This window comes from Macaca nemestrina, chromosome 2 (genome assembly GCF_043159975.1).
Source record: "Macaca nemestrina isolate mMacNem1 chromosome 2, mMacNem.hap1, whole genome shotgun sequence".
In the NCBI taxonomy this organism is placed as follows: domain Eukaryota; kingdom Metazoa; phylum Chordata; class Mammalia; order Primates; family Cercopithecidae; genus Macaca; species Macaca nemestrina.
In genome coordinates, this window is record NC_092126.1 from 183,904,621 (window position 1) to 183,928,544 (window position 23,924).

Sequence of the window (23,924 nt, forward strand, 5' to 3'; positions counted from 1 at the left end):
GGACTATTCATATTTAAGTTTTTATTAATGGAGTGTGACCAGAAAGACAAATCAAAACCAACTAAAATGTCAAACATTTTCAGAGAAGGATAGTAGCAAAGTAAATGTGAGGTTAACTGCAATAATGATAACCTAACATGAATAAAACAGTAATGGCCATTAAATGTACTTGTTAAAAATGATTTAGAAAAAGAACAGCTGAACCGAGGCAGTCATTCATTCATGTGTCAAGAATTACCAATCTTAGACATCTTGAACAGCGCTAAATGGCTTCCTACATTTGGGCAGGGCTTCAGAGAGTTTCAGATTCCTCACATGACCTGTAATGTATATAACAGAATAATGTGATATATATATTAACAGAATAATGTGATAGATATATTATTTTGGATGCTCCTCAGCATACTATTTGTACATTTATCCTTATGATATTTTGGCTTACTATACAGAAGAATGTTTAAACATTTAATCTGTTGGTCCTTGCCTTGAATACAACTTTCCCTTTCACATAGGCTAACACAGCATGTCTTTGTGTATGTGTGTGTGTGTCTGTTTGTTGTTTTTGATTTTGTTTTTTTGAGACAGAGTCTCGCTCTGTCGCCCAGGCTGGAGTGCAGTGGAGCGATCTCCGCTCACTGCAAGCTCTGCCTCACAGGTTCACGCCATTCTCCTGCCTCAGCCTCCCATAGCTGGGACTACAGGCGCCCACCACCACGCCCGGCTAATTTTTTGTATTTTTAGTAGAGATGGGGTTTCACCGTGTTAGCCAGGATGGTCTCCATCTCCTGACCTCGTGATCCACCTGCCTTGGCCTCCCAAAATGCTGGGATTACAGGTGTGAGCCACTGCACCCAGCCTATGTGTGTCTCTGTTGTGTGTGGTGTGTACAAGCCTCTCTAATCAGCTCCTGGGCTGGTCCTCTGTGCCTCCTACTTGTACAAGATTTGTAGTCTCTCAAGAGCCTCAGATTTGCCACCCTAAAGGAAGGGAAGGTCAGGCAGAATCCTCTTCCAGTGTTCACCAGAATTGCCTTCCTGTTTTTTCCATGCCTCTCAAAGAAAATTCTCTCTTGATTGTATTTCTCAGGGCAATTCATTCATTAGCTATACCTATTGAACACTTACAAATTGTTAGGAAATGTTCTGAGTATTAGAGATACAGTGGTGAATTAGAGAGTGGAGGTCTTATCTTATTGAACTCACATTCTAGTGTGGACAGATAGGTGATAAACGTTAAAAATAAATTTTATAATTTCAGATTTGAGTGCTGTGAAAAAGCAATTGTGGGTGTCTTAGTTATTAGGGCTGCTATAGCAAAAATACTGTAGGCTTATAAAGAACAGCAATTTCTTAGGGTTCATGAGTCTAGGAAGTTCAAGGTCAAGGTGCCAGCAGATTGGGTGTCTAGTGAGAACCCACTTTCTGGTTCATAGATGACACCGTTTTGCTGTGTCCTTATGTGATAAAAGGGGCAAGGGAACTCTCTGGAGTGTCTTTTATAAAAGCACAAATTCTATTCATGAGGACTTTGCACTCATGATCTAATCATCTCCCATAGGCCCCACCTCCTAATATCATCACTTTGTGGGGGTCATATTTTAACATATGAATTTGGGGACATAAACATTCAGTGTATAGCAGCAGGGTAAAGGGATCAAGAATGATGGAGTGGAAGCACTCCAATGTTTTGGAAAGAATGGTAGGGAACGACATCTGAGGAAGTAAATTTTGGATACATATGTGAAGGCTGAGAAATTTATCTCTCTTAAAACAACGTATGGGGAAAAAAGGAGGGTCCTATTTACTACAATGTTAGTTGAAGGTACCTTTCACTAATATAGACTCATTTCAAAAGTATGTTCTTCATCCATGCCTGACCTCATTTTGAATTCTTTCTTTACCATATTCTTTTTTCCTGGAAGATAATTATTTTCCTTTTATTTCTCTGTAGATTTCAGTCCTACCATTAGTTTTCTATGGTTGTCATAACAAAGTATCTCAGACTGGGTGGCTCAATAGAAATTAATTTTCTCACAGTTCTACAGACATTGAAGTTCAAGGTCAAAATATTGGCAGAGTTGGATTCTGCTGGAGCCTCTCTCCTTGGCTTGTAGACGGCAGTCACCTCCCTGCGTCTTCACAGTCTTTTCTCCATATGTCTCTGTCCTACTTGCCTCTTCTTATTTACCAGCCACACTGGTAAATAAGGTCATCCTAGTGATCCTAGTGACCTCATTTTAACTTAATTTCCTCTTTAAAGGCCCTATTTTCAAATACGCTTACATTCTGAGGTACTTGGGGTTCAACATATGCGTTCTGGGGGACACAACTTAGCCTATCACACCTTCTTTCCTTCAGACCAACTCTATTCCTGCCTCTTCTGTGAAAGCTTCCCAACTTCTCCATCATCATTATTCTCCTAAAGTTAAATACAAAGTCAGATGTGATTATAACCAGGCTTACTTTTTTTTCTTGTTGTTTTTTGTCCATTAGACTAAATATGATTGTAAGCTTTCTGAGGCCAAGAAGAATTTGACTTCTCAGTATTTACTGATGGATCCTCACAATACAGATTCTTAGTGTGTTGATAGGGGTGCTTTCAAAAGTATCGAATTCAGCTTTACTCCCCATTTAAAATTCTGCCTACAGAGGTTGTTGATAGAAAGTCCTTCTGTTTTTTAACTTGGATATTAATAATGATGGGAACATTTAAAAAGCAGCTCATTATCTTGTACAGTTTTGTTGCTTTTTAAATTGTCTAAGCAACTTTTAGAGAGACTTACCTTTTTGATTCATATATGGAGGCGCACATGTAGCTTACTATAAGTGGTGGAGGAAAGGAGGGCATGTTGAGAAAATGAATCCCAAAACTTGGCCATAAGATAAAAGATGGGCACATGACCTTTTATTATCGTGCTAAGATCATTTTCAAATAAGCCCACCTTAGGGTCATCTGATAAAGGATATGTACCTTTGTTGCAAAACTGATTAGTATTAGAGATATTAACAACTCTTTAACTATATTGATCAATCACCCTCAGGTAAGTAACTCAGCATTATCTCAACATTTTTTTTTATTTACTGAAAAAAAGTCCCAGGTACTATATAATCATGAGGTGCATAATGACGCTTAAGTCAGCAAAGGACCCTATTTATGCCAGTGGCCCCATAAGAATATAATGGAGCTGAAAAATTCCTGTCGCCTAGTGAGGTCTTAGCTATCATACTGTGTGTGGTGCAATGCATTATCTTTTCTATGTTTAGATATATTTAGATACACAAATGCTTACCATTGTGTTACAGTTGCCTACAGTATTCAGTACAGTAACATGCTATATAGGTTTGTAGCCTAGGAGTAATAGGCTATGCCACATAGCCTAGATATGTAGCAAGTGGTACCATCTAGGTTTGTGTAAGTACACTCCATGATGTTTGTACAATGACAAAATCAGTTAATGGTGCATCTCTCAGAACATATTCCCATTGTTAAATGACACATAACTGTACTTCAAATACATTATATCATTAATCCCATATCCATTTCTTAGGTCTTTTTTGACATTTCAGTTTCTAACTGATAATGTCCCCATCCTGTATTTATATGATTGATTATTTTACTGAAATTCAAGACTGTATACAGTTATTCCTGTTACATTCCAAGTCAAAAATTGAAAACTGTTATTTAATTACTTGTAGGAGCTGCCATCCAATATATTAGCTGACAAAGTTCCAGCTTTGTTTTACAAGGTACAGATCCATCTAACTGTACTGTCAGTTTTCTCCATCTTGTCCTCCAAATATCAAGGCCCTCTTTTTGCGTGAAATAAGGAATTCTTCTGTTACATAAGACAAGCTCTTAGGCTTCCTTACTCTTTGCTTTTCTGACTAGGAATACAAGCTTAAAATGTTAATTAAGTCACAAAGCCACTGGCAAGGTAAATATGCTGAGATGGAGCCTGATAGGGTTTGGCTCTGTGGCCCCACCCAAATCTCATCTCAAATTGTAATCCCCACATGTCAAAGGAGGAACCTAGTGGGAGGTGATTGGATCATGGGAGTGGTTTACCCTGTGCTATTCTCATGATGGTGAGTTCTCATGAGATCTGATGGTTTAAAAGTGTTTGGCAGTTCCCCCCAACCCCCACACCTTGGGAGCACGCTCTCTCTCTCTCTCTCCTGCTACCTTGTGAAGAAAGTTCTTGCTTCTCCTTCTCCTTCCATCATGATTATAAGTTTCTTGAGGCCTCCCCAGTCATGCGGAACTGTGAGTCAATTAAACCCCCTTTCTTTATTACCCAGTCTCGGGTAGTTCTTTATAGCAGTGTGAAAATGGACTAATAGAGAGCCCAAATAAATAAGCCTGTCAGATTCTGGTCAATCAATCACATGGAGGCAGTGGGCAAGACCATCAAATAAACATTCACTGGTTTTGGTCATTCTGCTCATTTACATCTACCAGGATGGCTATAAATGTAAAACAGCCTAAATTATATGCTTCACTAACAAATCCTGAATACTGTAATTGAGAGTAGCCAATTACCCCCATGTACTAGCTATAGTCAGATAATGACCTCATGGGACCAACAAAACTTGAGAAGTCAATTAGGTTGTGCCCCCAGCTCTAGAAAGGAGCCACACACATAATGCCTCTGAAATGAATGGCCAATCACCACATTCCAAAGGTTCTCCAGAGGAGATTTTACAATATTCCCTAGTAACCAATTGTAGGATTTCACATTAGATTTCCTAATATCTAATCTGAATCTCTTCTGCTGAACTGTAAGCTCATTGCCTTTTTTCCATTCTCAAAGGAGTTGGGAAACATCTGGAGAATATTTTTCTTAAAATAATAGCTCACATATTTGAAGTTTGCAGTTAATTTTTTTGTTTCTCTAACTGGAATAATGTTGGCTGCTAAATAGTTTATAAAACACTTGAGAAAATCCCTAAAAAAGAAATTCTGAAGTAGAATATATAGTTTTTTCTTTCCATAATATGAAAGCATCATTGTTTTCAGAGCAGAAAATACCTAAGTTTTAGTTCTGACCCAAGTAAGTCACCTATCCTGACTGGGCATCAATTCCCTCATTTGCAGAATGAGAACATTGGCTATATGACTTTGAGGTCCCTTCTACTTCTAAAGTTTTCTTGTAACTGTGAATGTGAAGAACATATCCACACTTTACAAATAAATAATTTTAGGGGCTGAGCACAGTGGCTCATGCCTGTAATCCTAGCACTTTGGGAGACCAAGGCGGGCGGATCACCTGAGGTCAGGAGTTCGAGATCAACCAGGCCAACATGGCAAAACCCCGTCTCTACTAAAAATACAAAAATTAGCCAGGCATGGTGGCGCATGCCTGTAATCCCAGCTACTCGGGAGGCTGAGGCAGGAGAATTGCTTGAACCCAGGAGGTGGAGGTTGCAGTGAGCAGAGATTGCACCACTGCACTCTAGCCTGGGCGACAGAGCAAGACCCCACCTCCAACTTAGGCACTCAAGCCTTTGTATGTCAGAAAGTTAGATCAATCTCATACTTACAGTTACTTTTCAATATTGCACTCTTTCTTCTTACAGTTGGGTATGGAATAAGGATGGAGAGTTTGTACACCCCCTATCCCCCGTAAATATTCCTCTGGTCAAATAAGCTATTTGTCCAGAAACCAAAGGGGAAAATAAGAAACACGATTTAGGGACAATAATAATAATAATACATGACTTTTTTTTTCTTACCACATTCAAAGGTTCAATACAAATGTGGAACTTACTGAGAAACCTTTAAAAAGTGGCTATGAAAGATAAAAACTTCCTACAATGTGTGTGCTCAAAAATTCCTGCAGTCATTCAGCAAATATTGATGTAAGCTTCCAGTCATAAGAATGACAAATACAAAGTATGCATATCGGAAAGGGGAAATGGGTAGTTAATGAGTGTGACATAGTCATGCTTTAGGAGTAACAAAAATTTTGTAAGAAAAATGGAAGATCTAACATCCAGAGGCAGCTCTACAGTAAAGTAGGGGATTGTGAGGGCTCTGCAAGAATAAGGTTCTTGCCATTCCAGGGACCTGGCGATACACGGCAAGGTGAGTTCCTTCTTGGTATGGCTCTAGAAAGACTGCGGAACACTGTTATTTACATGGACAGCTTTCTGCTTTCTCTGCACTAGTACAGTTTGTGTAACCAACACAATATAAAATAAGTGTTTTCAGGCCTTTTGCAAGGGAGAGATGTGTGGGGAAATTTCATCTAATGTAATCCATTAAACTGGACATCGTAAAAATATTTATTTAGAGCAAACAACTATAATGTGTTATATAAAATATAAATTTTATAATACATTTCTTGGGGGTCATATTGTTGAAGTTTTATTTAGCTAGGGTTATTTTGAATCATATAACCCTGAATGACTTGATATTAAAAGTTAAGCCATAAGATTTCTATCTTACATGGGGAGAACATTAAATCATATCAATAGGACTTGGAAAATAAAAATAATTATTCAATGTTTTCTAAAATTGGTTCCTCCTACCCCCTCACCCACCACCACACACAAAGACACCATTCAGTCAGAATGGCAGTCCTACTAAAGTTGCAATAATTTAGTCCACAATTTCTGAATTATAAAAGAGCTAAAAAATCTTGACAATTTCTTGGTCAGTGAAAATGCGGATTTGTTCTTTCCTTGTTGCATGGTTCAAGAGTAGCAGAAATCATTCCACAGGACTGCTCCCAACAATGAATTTAAATTGAAAAAAATTTAGTTCTAAACCTGGGGCTAAGCCTAAAATATTCAATTGTGATAAATCATCATCCACAGAGAGGGCAGTCTCTAAAATCCACTACTTTTCAACCACAGCTCCATCTAGATAATTAGCCTGCGTGGTAACATCCTGCCCTTTGAACAAAGGCAAAGCTTGGAGAGCAACCAAACCACAGCTATCTTGGTATTGGAAGTTCCATTTATTTAAGGGGTGGAATTTATTTTGAGGGATAGAGAGATGGATGTGGTGTCTGGGAGGAAAAATCATAAGGTTTTCACAGTTAATCCACTGAACATTTTTCAAAGAAAAATGGAAGTGTAGAAAGGAAAGGGCAGAGTATTATGTAACAGATGCCAGGTCTTCAGGATATATTAGTTAAGGACGCTGAGAGTGTAAAGGACTTTTCTTTTTATGAGCAAAACTCATTACAAGGCACCAGAACTTACAAGAACATATGGAATTTCATTGATAAACATGGATCACAAATGTTATTTCTTAGGACTTAGAGTGTGAGTAGAGCACTGAGCTGGATATGGGAGACTTGGAGTCTTCTCTGTAAACTTCTCTGTCATGATATCCTTGTAAACCTTTCAGGGCCTCCTTTTACTAAACTGTAAAATGAAGGGAGTGAATTAGATGGGGAGTGGGGGGTTGTAGAAGCCCAGTGCCTAGAGGAAGTAGCGAGGGGCATGAATGAGTCTAGTTGGCTGACTAGAGTTTGCAACGAAGTTAGCAAGAGCAGAAAGTTTGAGCTAAACTGCCTGAATTAAATCCTGATTCCATCACTTATTAGCTGTGTAATCTTAAGCAAGTTACTTAACCTGTCTGTGCCTTGGTTTCTTTTTGATAAATTGCTGCTGATGATAACATTACCTGTCTTATGAGGTTGTTGAGAAGATTAAGGGAATTAATACAAGTAAAGTGCTTACAACAGTGTCTAATATAGTAAGCACTTTATAAGTGTTAGCTATTATTTAAATTAAGAAAAAGAAAACGGTGGTGGTGGTGGAGGAGGATCAGTGGTAATAACAGATGGGATCTTGAGCACACGTTCCATGACACTTTGCTTCACTGCGGTATCATCTTGAAGAATTTGTAAGGTAATAGTTTTTGTTTTTACATTGTTTCAGACCTGTTTGGAAAACTAGGCTGACCGATTGTCCCCTGGCTCAATGTTCTTGAGATCAATGATAACTTTTACTCATTTTCAGGATGCTTTTAAGATTCTATTTATATCTATGTTAAAGGTCTTAGGCTTAGCTTGAGCTGAATGACAGGATCGTGGAGGCATTTTTCTAAATCCCCAGTCTGAGTATGCAATTTAAGACTTCCCATTGCAAGGAAAAATCTCTGAAGTTCTCTTTGTCTGAAGAAAGGCAAGGTAAAGATAGTTTCTAATAAGTAAGTAACAAATATTGTGTCAGCTTGCCCATTTCAGTGCAGTGTGTCTCCCTCCTGTTTGCCACATGCAAACACTAGTTGAAAGGCTGGATCTCTTCTTACTCCCTTTCCCCCAGAAAAACTGGTCACTCTGGGGAGCCTTCTTTGTATTAACTGCAAAGGGCTTTGGCTTTGAAATTCAGAGAACTGAAGACATTTCTGCCAGGTGATAGCAGCAGGTTGTCTTTGTGGGAGCGACTACAGAAAGTAGGCTATCTTTTACTGCTGAAGGAAGTAAAATCCACAAGTAATATATATATAAACCTTTAGGTCAGCAAAATCATCAGCTTACAATCACTTTTCTAGCTTTATCTTTCCACACTGTTTTGGGGGACTTCAATAATAATATTGCTACAACAAACATTTATTTATTGTTTACCATATTTAAAGAGTTATGTCTAAAAGATTCATTCCTTACTCATAGACCTTTACATAATTTTGTGTATGAAAAAACACAGACTCAATTCAGTATATACTTCTTTTTATACACAGTGAAAAGTAGTATCCTCACGTCCAAAATGCCAAATAAATCTCAAACAATATTTAGCCATAGGCATTTGTTGAAATACAGAAGGTTAATTTCCCCCTAAGTGAAGCAAATCTGTAATGCATTTTATTTTGAAAAACCAATTCTTGGTGATAAATTCTAGAAGCTAGTTTGGGGAAAGACATGCCATGTAACAGCTCACTCAAGTGTCTGGGGGAACAGAATCAAACCTTTATCTTTGGGAATTCTCTTTGCACTTAGTTCGTAACTGTGCACAAAGTAGTCTTGACAAATCCTTGTCAAATGGCACCATTTTCATCCTGCCTACCCCTTTTCTAAATGTTGAAGTACCATCTTCATAGCGTGATGGCTGAGAGAGCACCTGAACACTGGATCAATGTTACTCTTCCCCCTGCTTACTGTTTTCATTTTCACTCTCCTGATTTTATGTCCTGAGGTCTCCTGCCAGCTTACAAGAATGGAAAATCCTACATTATAGCCATTCTTTCTTAGAAATTAATAAAGAATGCTATTTTTTTATTTTAAAAGCCCTGTAAAGAATGATGAAGGGTTGACCGATGGTAAAATATTCTTGAGATCAGTGATAACTTTTACTCATTTTCAGGATACTTGTAAGATTCTCTTTATACCTATGATAAATGTCTTAGGCTTAGCTTGAGCTGAATGACAGGATCATAGAGGCATTTTTCTAAATCTCCAGTCTGAATATGCAATTTAAGACTTCTCATTGCAAGGAAAAACCTCTGAAGTTCTCTTTCTCTCTACAAAAGTAACCTCTAAGACCCATTTCCTTGTTTGTAAAACCAAGATTGTTAGACTAACTGACCCCAATGTTACTTTTAGGTCTAAAACCTCACTGTCGTTGGTCCTGCCTATCTTAGTTATTTTTGTTGTTGTTGTCTTTAATCATGCCAGGGATTGGACATAGTCAGGCAGTAGGTTGGAGTCGAGTATTAACATGAAATGGGATGGGTATTGATAAAAAGGAGAGGAGATGAGCATTTTATTATTTCATATTCAAGTGAACTCTTCAACAGCATTTTGCAAAGTTTCATAATTCTTTTCTCTGTGATGGTCTGTTTTGTGGGCCACATCCTTGCCATGAATTTCTGTCTCCTTGCTGTGGAAACCAGCCAAGGATACATTATTGACCACCTGCTCACTTTCTTACACAAGATGTCTCCCCAGACTTATTTTCTTTGCTTTCCACTCCTGCTGGTTTATAGCTTTCCCTTACGTAGCAATAAAACTCTTTGAGAGTTCTCTTAAGGATGAATTAATGCCACTTAAGTATATTTCCGTTAGCTGCCCTTTGATGGTTCTGTTTAAAAATAAAGGGAGAATCGGGGCAGTTTGGTTCTTATTGAAATTTTCCTTCCTTTTGCTTTAAAGTTACCACTCCTCAGAAATAGTGACACTCCAAGAGAGCTTTGTTAACACTAGAAAAACGTCTGGGAAATATTGTCAGAAGACAAACTTACCATCTTTCAGTAATTTTTTTTCCCATTGGAAAGATATTTACACTATAAAGAGACCCAGCTCAGCCTGTGTGAGCTTTCCTTGTATTCCTTTAAATATCAGAAAGTGTGTCTGAATTCCAGAGGAACAGAATGCAATCTTGTTCTCCACCCTAATAGCAAACAGATTAAGGATTGGTTGTCATGATTCCATTCCAACTTTGTGCAGTCTGCAATTTATTTTACTTTCCCCGTCTTTTATATTTTGTTCATTCATCTGAATCTCACAGTTCTAACTCTGGGAGCTGGGAAATGTGGTGTCTGTCCTGAGCTCGCCACCAGCCTCTGTGATTCAGCTTCTGTAGGTTTGTGGCTTCTCTGCTCTAAGACAGTAATAGAATCTGGGTATTGAGGAAAAGATTCCAGCAGGACAAGCATTACTCTCTAATGGAGTATTTTTCTCAAAGGCGTTCAAACCAGAGCAACTCCATCTTGAATAGGGGCTGGGTAAAATAAGGCTGAGACCTACTGGGCTGCATTCCCAGGAGGTTAAGGCATTCTTAGTCAAAGAATGAGATAGGAGGCTGGCACAAGATACAGGTCACAAAGACCTTGCTGATAAAACAAGTTGTGATGAAGAAGCTGGCCAAAATCCACTAAAACCAAGATGGTGACGAAAGTGCCCTCTGGCCCTCCTCTCTGCTTGTTGTATGCTAGTTATAATGCATTAGCATGATAGAGGACACTCCCACAAGCACCATGACAGTTTACAAATGCCATGGCAATTTCAGAAAGTTACACTATATGGTCTAAAAGAGGGAGGAACCCTCAGTTCTGGAAATTGCCCACCCCTTCCCCAGAAAACTCACAAATCCACCCCTTGTTTAATAGAATCAAGAAATAATTGTAAGTATTCTTAGTGCAGCAGCCCAAGCTGCTGCTCTGCCTATGGAGTAGCCATTCTTTTATTCCTTTACTTTCTTAATAAACTTGATTTCACTTTATGGGTTTTCCTCAAATTCTTTCTTGTGTGAGATCCAAGAAACCTCTCTTGGGATCTGGATTGGTACCCCTTTCTGGTAACATTTTCATTTATTCCTTATTTTATTTGCTTACAAAGTGAAACTAACCAGGGGACATTCAGTGAAGTTTGGGGCAGTGTTCATGACCCATTCCCCTGAGCTCATGACCACACACCACTTTAGATTTCTTGTTTGTCCCATTCAACAGACATTTTGAACTGCCATGCTAGGAGCTGTAGAGGATTCAGGCACAACTTAAAGGTCACTTCTGCCTCAATGTCAATCCAAGGCAAAGACAGACGTGAAAAAAAAAATACAAAGAAACCAGTCCTTCTTCCTTTCCTTATCAGACTTTCTATTTTTTCCCCCTTTCTCTTTTTCCTGTGGCTTCCCTGATTCTTTGCCCTTTCCCAGGTTTCTGAGTCCCATCTGGTGCCTACAATCTCTTCAGATCACTTTGAACTTGAAGCACAGTAAAGACTAATGTCCTTCAGAGGCCACAGTGGGACACTGAATCAAAATCATCTTCCTTCTCACTGGTTCAGGGACCAACTTCTTGTAAAGCAAGAAGGAAATGCCAATGTGATATAAGTAGGGTGGCATTAAAACTCAAAATACCTCCTCCATAGGTCTGCTGTGTGCCTGAAATTTCTATTAAAGTTCCAGAATGTATTAAAGTTCCAGAATTGTAAGCAAACAAAATAAGGAATAAATGAAAATAGTCCACTAGACGGTAGTGCCTCTTTTGGAGGGCTCTTTTCCTCAATAGCCAGATTTTATGACTATCTTGCAGCAGAAACACCAGAAGCCTACAGAAGCTAAGTGACTTACCCACAGTCCAAAGATTTATATGACAGACGATTGATCTATAATGGAGAACATGGCCCAAGGAACTGGGACTCAGGAAATTTATAAGTATTGGGCCTGGGACAGTCTGGGAGGTATAGGTGGATTACCCTTGCTGGGAATGGGTAGAGAATAACATGGAGGTACAATGTAACAGGAACCCTAGAGAAGCCTAGCCTCATCACAAAGCCTCTCTCACAGTTTCTGGGAAGAGAGAGTGGCCATCATGGCATGATTAATTTGTGTCTATCACATCACCACTTAGAGACAAGAGTTAATGTATTCAAGAGGAATCTCCTGCAGCCTGGCCTCCCAGGAAAGGAATTGTCCTCCACCAAAGCTCCATGGAAACTGGTTACAGTTTACACAGAAGACGAACAGTCCTGGTCATTAGCAAGGCTTGGACCCCAGCCCTGTTTTCCCACATCATGCCAGAGGAGGGTCTTGTGCTTCCCAAACATGCACATGGATGGGGCAAATCCTGCCACGTTAGATAGCTAGAGTTATAAGACTTGGTTCTCATATGCCAGGTGAGAGAACACCAGACAGCTTGGTGCTTTCTTTAACCATGATTGATGAGTGGCCAGGAGAGACTGGAGTCCAGGTTCTGCTATGTCATATCAGTAGTTTATTCCTGATCACATCAGGGGAAGGGCTGATGCTTCTCTAATCATATAGTTTAAATGCTTTACAATCCACGGGGCAGGAGCCTTCTCGTGGCGTCTGACTTTCAGGCCTGCTGGATCGTTGGGTATGACCCTAGCCAGGAATGTGCCAACGTAACAAGGGATCCTCACACCCACTACTGTTTCTTCCTCCATATATGTTCCCTAATAAACATTGCTTGGCCATTTACTTTGGTTTGCTCAACAACCTCCAGATCCATTCCAGTGCTCGACTTGAAGATTGGAGGTCTCAGACTAGAGGAATGCAGAGAAATGCTTTCACTCATTAATTAATTCATTGATCACCTTTTTCAGTACTTAGCAAGTGCTGAGACACAACAAGTGCTGGAGACTCACTAATGAGTGGAGAATGAGGCTCCTGTCCTGGAATGACTCACAGTCTAGAGGGTTTGCCTGGCTGAGGAGTTCACTGCTCAGACTCCTTCCCTGTGTCAGTTTCAATCTCTGAAATGAGTAACAGGGAAACATTTAACTGTTCACGTGTGTTGGGCTGGATATGAACAGCCCAACACACATGTTGGGCTTAGGTAATAGTTGCCAACATTTTTACAATCTCGTGTTGGCTCCTCTCCATCTCCCAGCATGTGATCAGGCTTTTTCTGCTCTCCAATCCTTGATGTGTATCCATAAAAAACAAACTTATTTTAACATCAGTCTGAACAAGACTTGCAAGGAATGCAAATGGAAGACATTGCATAGCAAACATAAATAGCTTTTGAATGAGTACCTGGCCTTATACAGGTGCACACTGAAAAAAATGATGAGTTATTCATAAGAACTCTGAGGCAGGCTAAGAATTACTAAATATACATATTTTTTGGCATATAATGATATTCTGGATTTTTTTTAGAGGAACCATACTAGAGTCTTACTGTTGGATTCTACTTGTTCTGGCTTCTAACACAATCAAATAGCACCATAACCTGTGAAGAAAATTCATTTTACAAAAATATATGTCTATCGGGTCTGGCATGGTGGCTCATGCCTGTAATCCCAGCACTTTGGGAGGCCAAGGAAGGTGGATTGCGTGAGGTCAGGGCTTCGAGACCAGCCTGGCCAACATGGCAAACCCCCATCTCTACTAAAAATACAAAAATTAGCGGGGCGTGGTGGTGGGCACTTGTAATCCCAGCTACTTGGGAGGCTGAGGCAGGAGAATCGCTTGAACTTGGTGGAAGTTGCAGTGGGCCAAGATTGTGTCACTGTATTCCAGCCTGGGCAACAGAGTGAAACTCCATCTCAAAAATATATTTTTATAAAAATATTTGTATATATTTTGTATATATTTATATATATTTATATATTTTTATATATATTTAATATATATATATAATCTGTCATCTACTTACCTATCTATTCATTTTCTAACCTATCATTTCTCTCCCCTGCATAGTTATCAAAGCAGGCATAGTGGTACAGAAACACAGGGTAGCTGCATAGGGTAAGCCATGCATGATCCTGAGTTCACACGGTAAGCTATGCACAATCCTGAGTTCTGATTTGATATAGAAATAAACATTCCAGCATTCGTTAAAGTACCTTTTGGATTAAACACATAAAATGCAATTATATATTATAATTTACCTAAAGCTTTTCCTTCAAAGACCTCAAACTGATACAAAGTTACTTTTAAAATAAAGATCCCCACAATAAAGATTCTACATGAATAGAAATAGTAGCAGCTGAAGTCTGTATTTTATCTTGTCCTATTTGTGAAACATACAGGTGTAGATCACAATCAGAGGCGAAACTTCATACTAAAATGCAGTGATATTCGGTTAGAGGAGGGTTTGGCTCACTCTTGGCTGCCATTCCCCTTAAAAACCCAGAAAAGCCTGCTCGCTGTGACATGGAAGCCAGGCATTAAACATGGCCTACTTGAAGTCTTGTTATTATTAATAAATCAAACAACACATATTTTGTGAGGGCTTAGACTGTTTCAAACACTACTACGTTCTACTAATAATGACTATATTCAGTCACATCACAAACTTTGAATGAAGGTTTACCAAGTTCTGACACTGCACTAGATGCTTTACATAAATTATCCCATTTAATACAATCCCAGTAACCCTGGGAGGCAGTGACTATTATTGTAATCATTTTGAAGACAAGGAATCGAGGGCCCAAAAAGGTTAAACCACTTGCCTGAGGTCATCACCCAGCTAACAGGTAGCGTAGTAGGATTTGAATCTGCTGGTCTATCTCCAAAGGCCACACTCTTCAGGACTACTCTGGATTCAAGACACCGGAAGACTACATGGCATCAATGCCTCATTGTTACGTATGAGTTATTTGTTCCCATTGGTAAAGACATCTTCAGGCTGGAAACATCATCTCCAGGAGGCCACGAAACACACTCCCTACAAGTTCTGGCCATTGTTCGGTGAGCCCTGGATCCTTTGGCATCCCCATCATGCTGCCTGGGATTACTCCTTGAGATCTTCCACATAAACCTGCTCCCCATTTTTAATAAGATCTAATTTTATTTCATTCTGCCGTGTATCGCTTAATTTCTAAAAACTGACTTTATTTTTTAGAGCAGTTTTAGGTTTACAGGACTATATGGGGGAGTACAAAGTTCCCGTATATTCCTCCTACCCCCACAATGGCACAATCTCCCCCATTATGAACATCTTGCTCCACAATGTTGCATTTATTACAAATGATGAACCTACACTGAAACGTCATTATCACCCAAAGTCCATTTTACATTAGCGTTCACTCTTGTTGTTGTACATTCTTTGAGTTTTGACAAATGCATAATGACATGTATTGTACTGAGTAGTTTCACCACTCCAAGAATCCTTTGTGCTCTGCCTGTTCTTTCCTCTCTACCCACCCTCCCCAACCCCTGAAAATTTCCCATCTTTTTACCGTCTCCATAGTTTTGCCTTTTCCAGAATTATACAGTATGTAGTTTTCTCAGATTAGCTTCTTTATTTAGTAATATGCACTTAAGATTCCTACATGTCTTTCATGGCTTGATAGCTCCTTTGATCTTAGCACTGAATAATATTCTGTTGTCTGGATGTACTATTACTTATTTATGAATGTGATCTTAAAGCCACATTGTGGGCTTCCCGGAATTCTCCTCTGACTTAAGAAAAAATGCATATGGACTTTGCTAGGCAGTAACTGGATACTTTAACAGACCAACATTGGAAGGTATTCATGACTGACAATGGTATCACTGGATTACTCCTTCAGGATAAAACAGTTGTCTTTTACTAGAGTTCTGGTCACCCAAGGAGGAATGTATGATGGGGAAGCCAGGAGTCTGAGGCTCACTCAGAGGACCTTTGAGGGAAGGTGGCTTCTTAATGTCCCCATATAACACCATATGGACACCTCATCCTACAGAGGGGGTGAGCTAAGATCACTTGAAAACCTAGCCATGCCTAGTATTACACTTTGGGTCCGTTAGCATCTTCACAGTTAACATCCTGGGATTTTCATGAAAGCAAAACACAGAAGAGCCGTTGGCTTATTCTCAGCTGCACAGAATTAAAATCACAAAACTAGCTTGATGAGCTAGAAAGGCTCCCGCTCAAGCATGACTGTTTTGCAGAAAGCACACTAGGCTGAGGGGCATTAATTTCAAGTGGAGTTTACATTGCCTGGCATCTTCTTGGCCAGAATTTATTAAAAGATACCTTTTTGCCTCACACCTAATAAATGATGATCATTATAGACCTCAAGGTCACTGAAATATCCTCAAATGACTTCTCAATCATTACATTTAACCCAGTGATGTTAAAATTAAACTTCTAGCTAGAATTAGTATATTTTAAGTTACAATTATTCAAAAATGGTCATCAGTCTATGTATGATATAAAATAATTATTCATGAATGCATTTAACTTTGTTAGAGTGTGATTATATGAATACTCTCTCTTATTTAACAAATGTAAATCAGGTCATAGCGTTCTTTTAAAAACCCTCCAATACATTCCTATTATTCATTGAATCCAGACTCCCTTCTGTGACTTACAGATCCCTATCTTGTCTGATTCTTTCCTGTCCCTAATTCCATTTCCACTTGTTGAATAAATATCGGCCACACTGACCTTCTCTCTGTTCTTTGGATTCACCAGTTTGGTTCTGCCAGGGCCTTTGGACAAGCTGTTTTTCTGCCCAAAAGGTCTTTTTCCAGCTCTGCACGTGAATGGCCCCTTTTCATGTCGTGCAGATCTTGGTGAAATGCTGTCCCCTCAGAGGTCACTTCCTTGACCACTCTGGCGAAGGCGGTGCACAAACCCAGTCACTCTCTATCACATTGCCTCATTCATAGCATTCTCAATAGCTGAAATTATCCTGCTTATTTAATTTATTCATTGCCTATCTCCTCTGCCATATATTTAAACTCTGCAAGAGACAGGGACCTGGCCTGTCTTTTCACTGTTCTGTTTTCCCAGTGGCTGGCAAATAGTAGGTGCTCCAAAAAATGTGGAAAAAAATGACTGAATTGATGACACCATGGATGCTAATCACTGTCCTTTGAGTATGATTCTGTGTCTTGTGAGTATATCTGTATATAAATATATGTGTGTACCTCTTGGTAGAACAACTCTTTTCTGTTCTCTCTTTTATTGTCACCTGTGCTCTTAGGAAACCTAGTTCACTGGCTGTCATTTATCTCTGCAGTCTTAAGTGCTTAGCACAACATTTGACACATGGTAGTTGATGAATACATGTTTTTGAGTGAAAGAATAAATTTGTAGGCAATGCTGATGAATCTCTTTAAAAAGCGGACTATGCCATTTCGGTGTTGATATCGCGAAGGACACACTATCCTACAATATGATACCTTAGCATACTGAGTGTTTTAAGGTGAAGGTAATTGAGAAAACCTCAGAAGCAAGAAGGTCATGCTTCATGCTTTGACCTTCTTCTGCCTTTCTCTCCTGAAGTGAGCCTGAAAAGAATTATCTGACCTATTTCTCCAGAAAGCAGGTCATACAACCCTCATTCCAAACATGTCCTGCCCTATACCGAGAGGCCATGAAGAATCTGAACAAACAGGCCTTGCTAAGTTCCCATTTACCCCCAGTTAATTACCACTAGACCATACCCTTTTGTTCTCTAATCTTACTTCTGCACAGCTGTTCATAAAAAAGTTTGTCCTGGGTCTTTGGGTCTTCATTTCTGAAGGCTCCCATGTCACATATAACTTATATTAAACAAATTTGTCTGTGGAAGCTTGAATCAAAACAAGAAATTGTATGATTTTCTCTTGTCAATCTGTCTTTTGTAATTTTTTTTTTTTTTTGGAGAGAGTCTAACTCTGTTGCCCGGGTTGGAGTACGATGGCGCCATTTTGGCTCACTGCAACGTCCGCCTGCCGGGTTCAAGCAATTCTCCTGCCTCAGCCTCCCGAGTAGCTGAGACTACAGGTGCATACCCCTACACTCAGCTAATTTTTCTATTTTTAGTAGAGACAGGGTTTCACCATGTTGGCCAGGCTGGTCTCGATCTCCTGACCTCATGATCCACCTGCCTTGGCCTCCCAAAGTGCTGGGATTACAGGTGTGAGCCATCGCACCTGGCCCAATCTGTCTTTTGTTACAGGGGTCCCAGTGAAACTTACAATGGGTAAGGAAAAGATAGTACTTTGTCTCTTTTATAGCATATAGCAACATGATGCTAATATTGTGAATGCCAATCTCTAGTGAAGCTTTAGTGACAGGACACTGTCTCACCAGCCCTCTGAGGTCCCTGCTTTTTGGAAAAGTTTCCTTTTCCAAGGAGCACATGAATAGTTGGCAGGCTACCAAGGAGGCAGATAGCAGAATGTCTGCCCTTATCAACAACTAGAAACCTTCTTAATCCAATATTCCTGGTAAAATGATGGCCCTTGTCCTTCGGGAAATGGTTGGAGGATAGGATAAGGACTGACATTTATTAGATGCCCTTCATATGCCAGGCAGTGTCTTTGGTGCCAGATATACATCATCTTATTTAATTGTGACAACACTCCTATGAAGAGTTGTCAACTTAAAAACAAGGTGAGGAACCAGAGATTCAGAATATTGAGTTACTTGCACAATTTTACATACCTGATATTGACAGAGCTAGGATTTCAGTTTCTTTCTGACTCCAAATGCTGTGCTCTTTATACCACAGGCACCACAAAAGCAACCAAATAACAACAAAATCCTTTCTTGTATGATTCATTTGGGTTAACAAAACCCTCTTCTGAAATACAAGTACTCTCTGATAGAGTTATCCTACGAAGTCATTCACACACATGAATAACTTAGAATTCACATGTGTGTGAATAACTTTGATAAGATTAACCTTTACCTATTCTCTAATGGAGATCATTGTCCCAATAAGAAGGTACCAATTGGAATGAAGGGCTGGCCAGATGGAGAGTTTTTGAGAGTATAGCCTCTCAGGGAGGAAGACCTCTGGTAGAGTTAGAGACTGGGGACAATAAGAAGGGTGAGGGTGGTGTCCAAGGACTGCACCAACCTGACTCTGCACTAACATTTTCTATCAGGTACTCAGAAAGCTATTTACTGAGAATTCTGACTGGTAAGACGGCAAGTGTATGAGAGCCAGCATAGCAGGAAAGTTATGTGTATGAGATCTAAAGCAGATCCTTAAGCTTCAGGTCTGCCCCTCATGGTCTATGTGACCTTGGTCAAGTCACTTACTCCATGTTCTTCACCTATAAAATGTTGACATCTAGTAATACATATTACACTTGGGTGCTGTTAAGGGTAAATGAAATTTCTCCATATACAGTGCTCTGAAAAGTATCTGGTAGCTAGTGATTCATAAATGTCAGCTCTTAGTGTGCAATAGCCCATACCATCTGACGGTCCTATTTGGTCATCAGCAGATTACAGACTGTGAGTCCCATGTGATCCTTCTAGTACATGTACAATCAGACCAGATGATTTGGAGCTTGATTGTAGGAACAACTGTGCAAAAAAGAAAATGTCTTTCAGTATTCCTTAACTTGCAAGAGTTTGAGTTAATGGGAGTCCCTTATCCAGGAATGTAGGCCCCTTCTGACTAAAAGGAATGTTTATTTTGCCCTGACAACTCTGCTAATAATTTGCCTTAATGTCACCAATTTTGATTTTATTTTGGATTTGAAATGGGATTAGTTATGTATTGATCTCAATCAAATGTTACTTTTATGCAGACAAGCTTCCATTGTGTTTTACTGTTTGTGACAATCTCCTTATACCACATTCAACAGGAGAATGGGGCAATATTCTTGTTCCAGGCCCAAGAAATTGATATAATTCTTCTAGTATTAGTTTCTCATGCCAACTCATTCTGAAAAATATGACTTTATTGTCATTAGTATTATCTTTACTTCTCACTTCTTTATTTTGGGGCATTTGCTTTGTCTTTTATAGTATCTTACACCTCTATACCTTGCTGTATGTTAAGACTCAGAAGTTCAGTGGCAGGATGCCTTATAGGTTGATCCACTTTTCGGTAATCAGCTGAAAGGCTGATGGGCTACAATATAGTTGGGTTGCAGCAAAACATTCATCCTAATGAAATGTGACTTTATGAAAGAAATGCTCCTAATCCTCTCAAGGACTGAGCCAGGTCATCACGGGTAAATGAAAGGTATTTGAGGTTTCTTTCTTTTTCCAAAAAAACATGTTGGGTCCACCAGCTGTTACCCAGCATATTAATAAAAATCTTGTCAGCTTAGAGTTATTGCTGTTCCTGAAGAAAAGATAAATGTATGTATTTTTAAATCTGGACATATGAGGTTTTAAAAATATTATTGTAGAGTTCTCCTGGCTACATTTCCTTAGCTCTTTTCCAAGCCTTGGGCTGGAGAAACTTAAAAATGTCTCTGTGCCAAAGTTAAATATTAAATGAAAACCTTGTGTCTGAGGAGCTCTAAGATTAATAAATGGTGGCAAAATAGGTGAGATCCCAAATCATCAGAGAAAGCAAGCTGTAAAATGAATGAAGTTGTATTGTAAAAAGTGTCACCTTCTGAGCTGCAGAATCAAACCCACAGGGAAAAGATGAACCACAGAGTATTTCAGGCTTGGAGGAGGCACCATCTCTTTGAAGGTGTTACGGTACTACACTTATTATTGTTAAGGTAGAATGCAAAAACATATCTGAAGGAACCGAAAAGAGTTAATGCTTTACACAAATTTGTGATGCAATATCATAAGAGAGTCCCCCTCCTCTGGAGGACATAATTTTTTTTTTTTTTTTGAGACGGAGTTTTGCTCTTGTTGCCCAGGCTGGAGTGCAATGGCACAATCTTGGCTCACTGTAACCTCTGCCTCATGAGTTCAAGCAATTCTGCCTCAGACTCCCAAGTAGCTGAGATTACAGGTGCCTGCCACCACATTTGGCTAATTTTGCATTTTTAGTAGAGATGGGGTTTCTCCATGTTGGTAAGGCTGGTCTCGAATTCCTGACCTCAGGTGATGCACTGGCCTCGGCCTCTCAAAGTGCTGGGATTACAAGCGTGAGCCACTGCACCGGCCAGGACATCAACTTTAACTGTCAGTAGTACTGGCTTCTGAGAGTCAAGTCCAATTATTATGGTGAATATTAATTTTAATAGTGTCATATTTTCCCTTGAGGTCTATTATATTCTTTCTCAAAGAAAACACTAGGGGAAAATGAAGTATTGTTAAAGGATTATATTAATGAGGCAGGAATATAAAAGTTTACTTTTCCTTTCCCAGATAATTGTAGTGATAATTTGCTTCCCAACCTTAAGCATGGATTGAGTGAGCTGTTAAGTCTCAGTTCTTCTTTCCCAAGTATGCCTCAGTGATTGGGGAACATGTGCTGTAAGGTGGCCTGCAAGGTAGAAAGAGCCTATGGGCTGCAGAATCCTAGCCACCTGGATTTGGATTCTGGTTTTGCCACTGATCAGCTGTGTAATCTTAGGGAATACACAGCCATATCTTAGCATGAAAAATTGGAATAATAATCCCTATGGGGATCATATTTGGTAACAAATGCTGAGGCCTGACCATTAGCAGAAACTCAACAAAGGGTAGCTTGACTAATATACAGTATATAGCCTTTGTATTCTTGCCATTACTATGGTTCCAGGATCCAATAGGATATTCATATTCTTTTTACCAGCCAGCTCTTTTTAGGCACATCTATGAACAAAATTGTCTTTAAAAGAAGTAATATCTCTTGGGTTTGTTGAGCTAACATTTGATATATAAATACTACATATTAGCCTAAGAAAGAAAATACCTGTGGTCACAACCACTTTGTGTTGCATTGAATGGTGTTTAGAACACTTTTCTGAAATTGCAATGTAATTTAAATAATTTTGATTAGGCATCAGAAGAGAAATCTGTTGTGTTAGAGAAGAGAATGGTATTAAAAACATCTAGCAACCATGAAATGTTAACATTCTTAGGTTGGGTGCCAAGAACATAGATTTGACCAAAAGGAGTTCAAGGACCAATGGAGGATTACTCTGGTTACAGGGATCCGTGACTTATGCGAATGATATTGAGAAAATACCACATCCTAATGACGCAAACTAAAACTAGATGTAGTATAAGTTGTTCCAAGCTTTACCTTGAAGAAGGCCTGGGGACGAATTTGGGAGGGGTTTGTACAGCAAATGTTAATATCACAAAAAAAGGAATTTGGCCTCTAAAAAGGATTAGACTGGTACATATGCTTTGAAACATCTTGGATACAGCAGTCTTGCTGTAATTCCCTCTGGCTTCATTGTAGAGAGTGTAAACAAAAAACGACATGATTGTGGATTTTCATTGTATTCCCTGTTCTACTAGATACCCTTAGCTGAATGGATGGGATGTTGGCTGGGGATTGTGAAGTTCATTCTCTTGCTGTTGGTTGGTGTGAGTTTGAGCAGTTGTACCAGACTGGAGCTAAGATTGAAGTCTGTGCTTCCTGTTATTCTGAGAAGGGTGAAGCTTCCTCTAAGACAGAGCAGAATACTGAATCCGCTGTTAATTTTGATAGCCAAGACCATGTCTCTGTGAGCCATTTCATAATGTAACTTGTTGCATTGCCTACACTTGGTGGCCAATGCAGCATGTATTATATTCTGTTATTCCTTGTATCCTCTTTGTTATGTTTTTTTCTGTTAACTATTATTAACTGTTCTCTTAATAACCATAAGGAGAAAGTATGGTTAACTACTTCATTAATTCCCTTAAAAAATGCAACTATTTTATGTGTTGAACGGTACCATATTTATACTTGAATTATGGGATGGTTTGACATGATAGCTAACATTTATGGAGAACTTACTATTGGCCAGACACTGTTAAAAGCGCTTTACATTGCTTAATTGATTTAAGCACCTATATTATGTCACACTTAATTCTTAGAAAAATCTGCCTGACTGCAGAGGTTGCAGTGAGCCAAGATCTCACCACTGCACTCCAGCCTGGGCGACAGAGGGAGACTCCGTCTCAAGAAAAAAGAAAAATCTGCCTGACTGAAAGCTACTACTATAATTATTCTTACTTATCTATGTGGAATTCGAGGCACAGAGGTTTTAAATAGCATGTCAAAAGTCCTACAGTCAGTAAGTAACAGGACCGGAATTTGAGCGCAAGGAATCTACCCCCAGGTTCTAAGCACTTAACTACTAACAACATATTACCTGTTTGAATGGAAACTTTGAATATTGAATAGATCATGATGTACACGCACACACATGTATGTACAGGGGCACATACATACTTTTTCATATTCATGCAACTCACAATTGAATTTGCAATTTTATACAAATGTTGTTCTACTCTTTATATTCATTGAGCTGCCAGATTAAAATTCAGACTTATTGAAGAACAAGAAGAACTTTATTTATTAAAAAATCTCTGGATACCTCTTACATGCAGAGAACTCTAGTATAAATTGGAAACAAAAATAAGCACAATCTCTAATGTTTTGTGAACCTTAAGACAAGAAGATAAGAAAATTCTCATGCACAAAGCTTCTATTTAAAAAGTTCAGTTAGGTGTTGACAGAATTTGGGGGTGATATGGTTTTCCAGGCTTCTGGTGGGTGATGGTCCCTGGGCCTGAGAAGGTGGAGGCTGTTCTTACCACAGAGAAAGCAAGAAATCCTAGGTCAGCCAAAGAGACAGTTCTTCTAGGTCAAGCCTCCAATTACTGGAGTCAAATGCATGGTTACTTGGGGAAGCCTGGCAGAGTAGATAGTGACCAATTGACTGAGCTGGCTGGTC

General features: G+C 39.2%; 1 protein-coding gene across 5 annotated transcripts in view; it reads right to left on the reverse strand.

The window, feature by feature from the left end:
* LOC105477469 (collagen type VIII alpha 1 chain) overlaps nucleotides 1-23,924 on the reverse strand; it is a 150,299-nt gene that overhangs the window by 11,853 nt on the left and 114,522 nt on the right. For 3 of the 5 annotated variants that reach the window (XM_011733974.3, XM_011733972.3, XM_011733973.3), the window contains one exon: nucleotides 19,542-19,653. The exons of the other annotated variants lie outside the window; for them this stretch is intronic. In XM_011733974.3, the coding sequence (XP_011732276.1) occupies nucleotides 19,542-19,544 (3 nt within the window). In that variant the 5' untranslated portion in view covers nucleotides 19,545-19,653. The remainder of the gene's footprint in view (nucleotides 1-19,541; nucleotides 19,654-23,924) is intronic. 5 annotated transcript variants of the gene reach the window in all.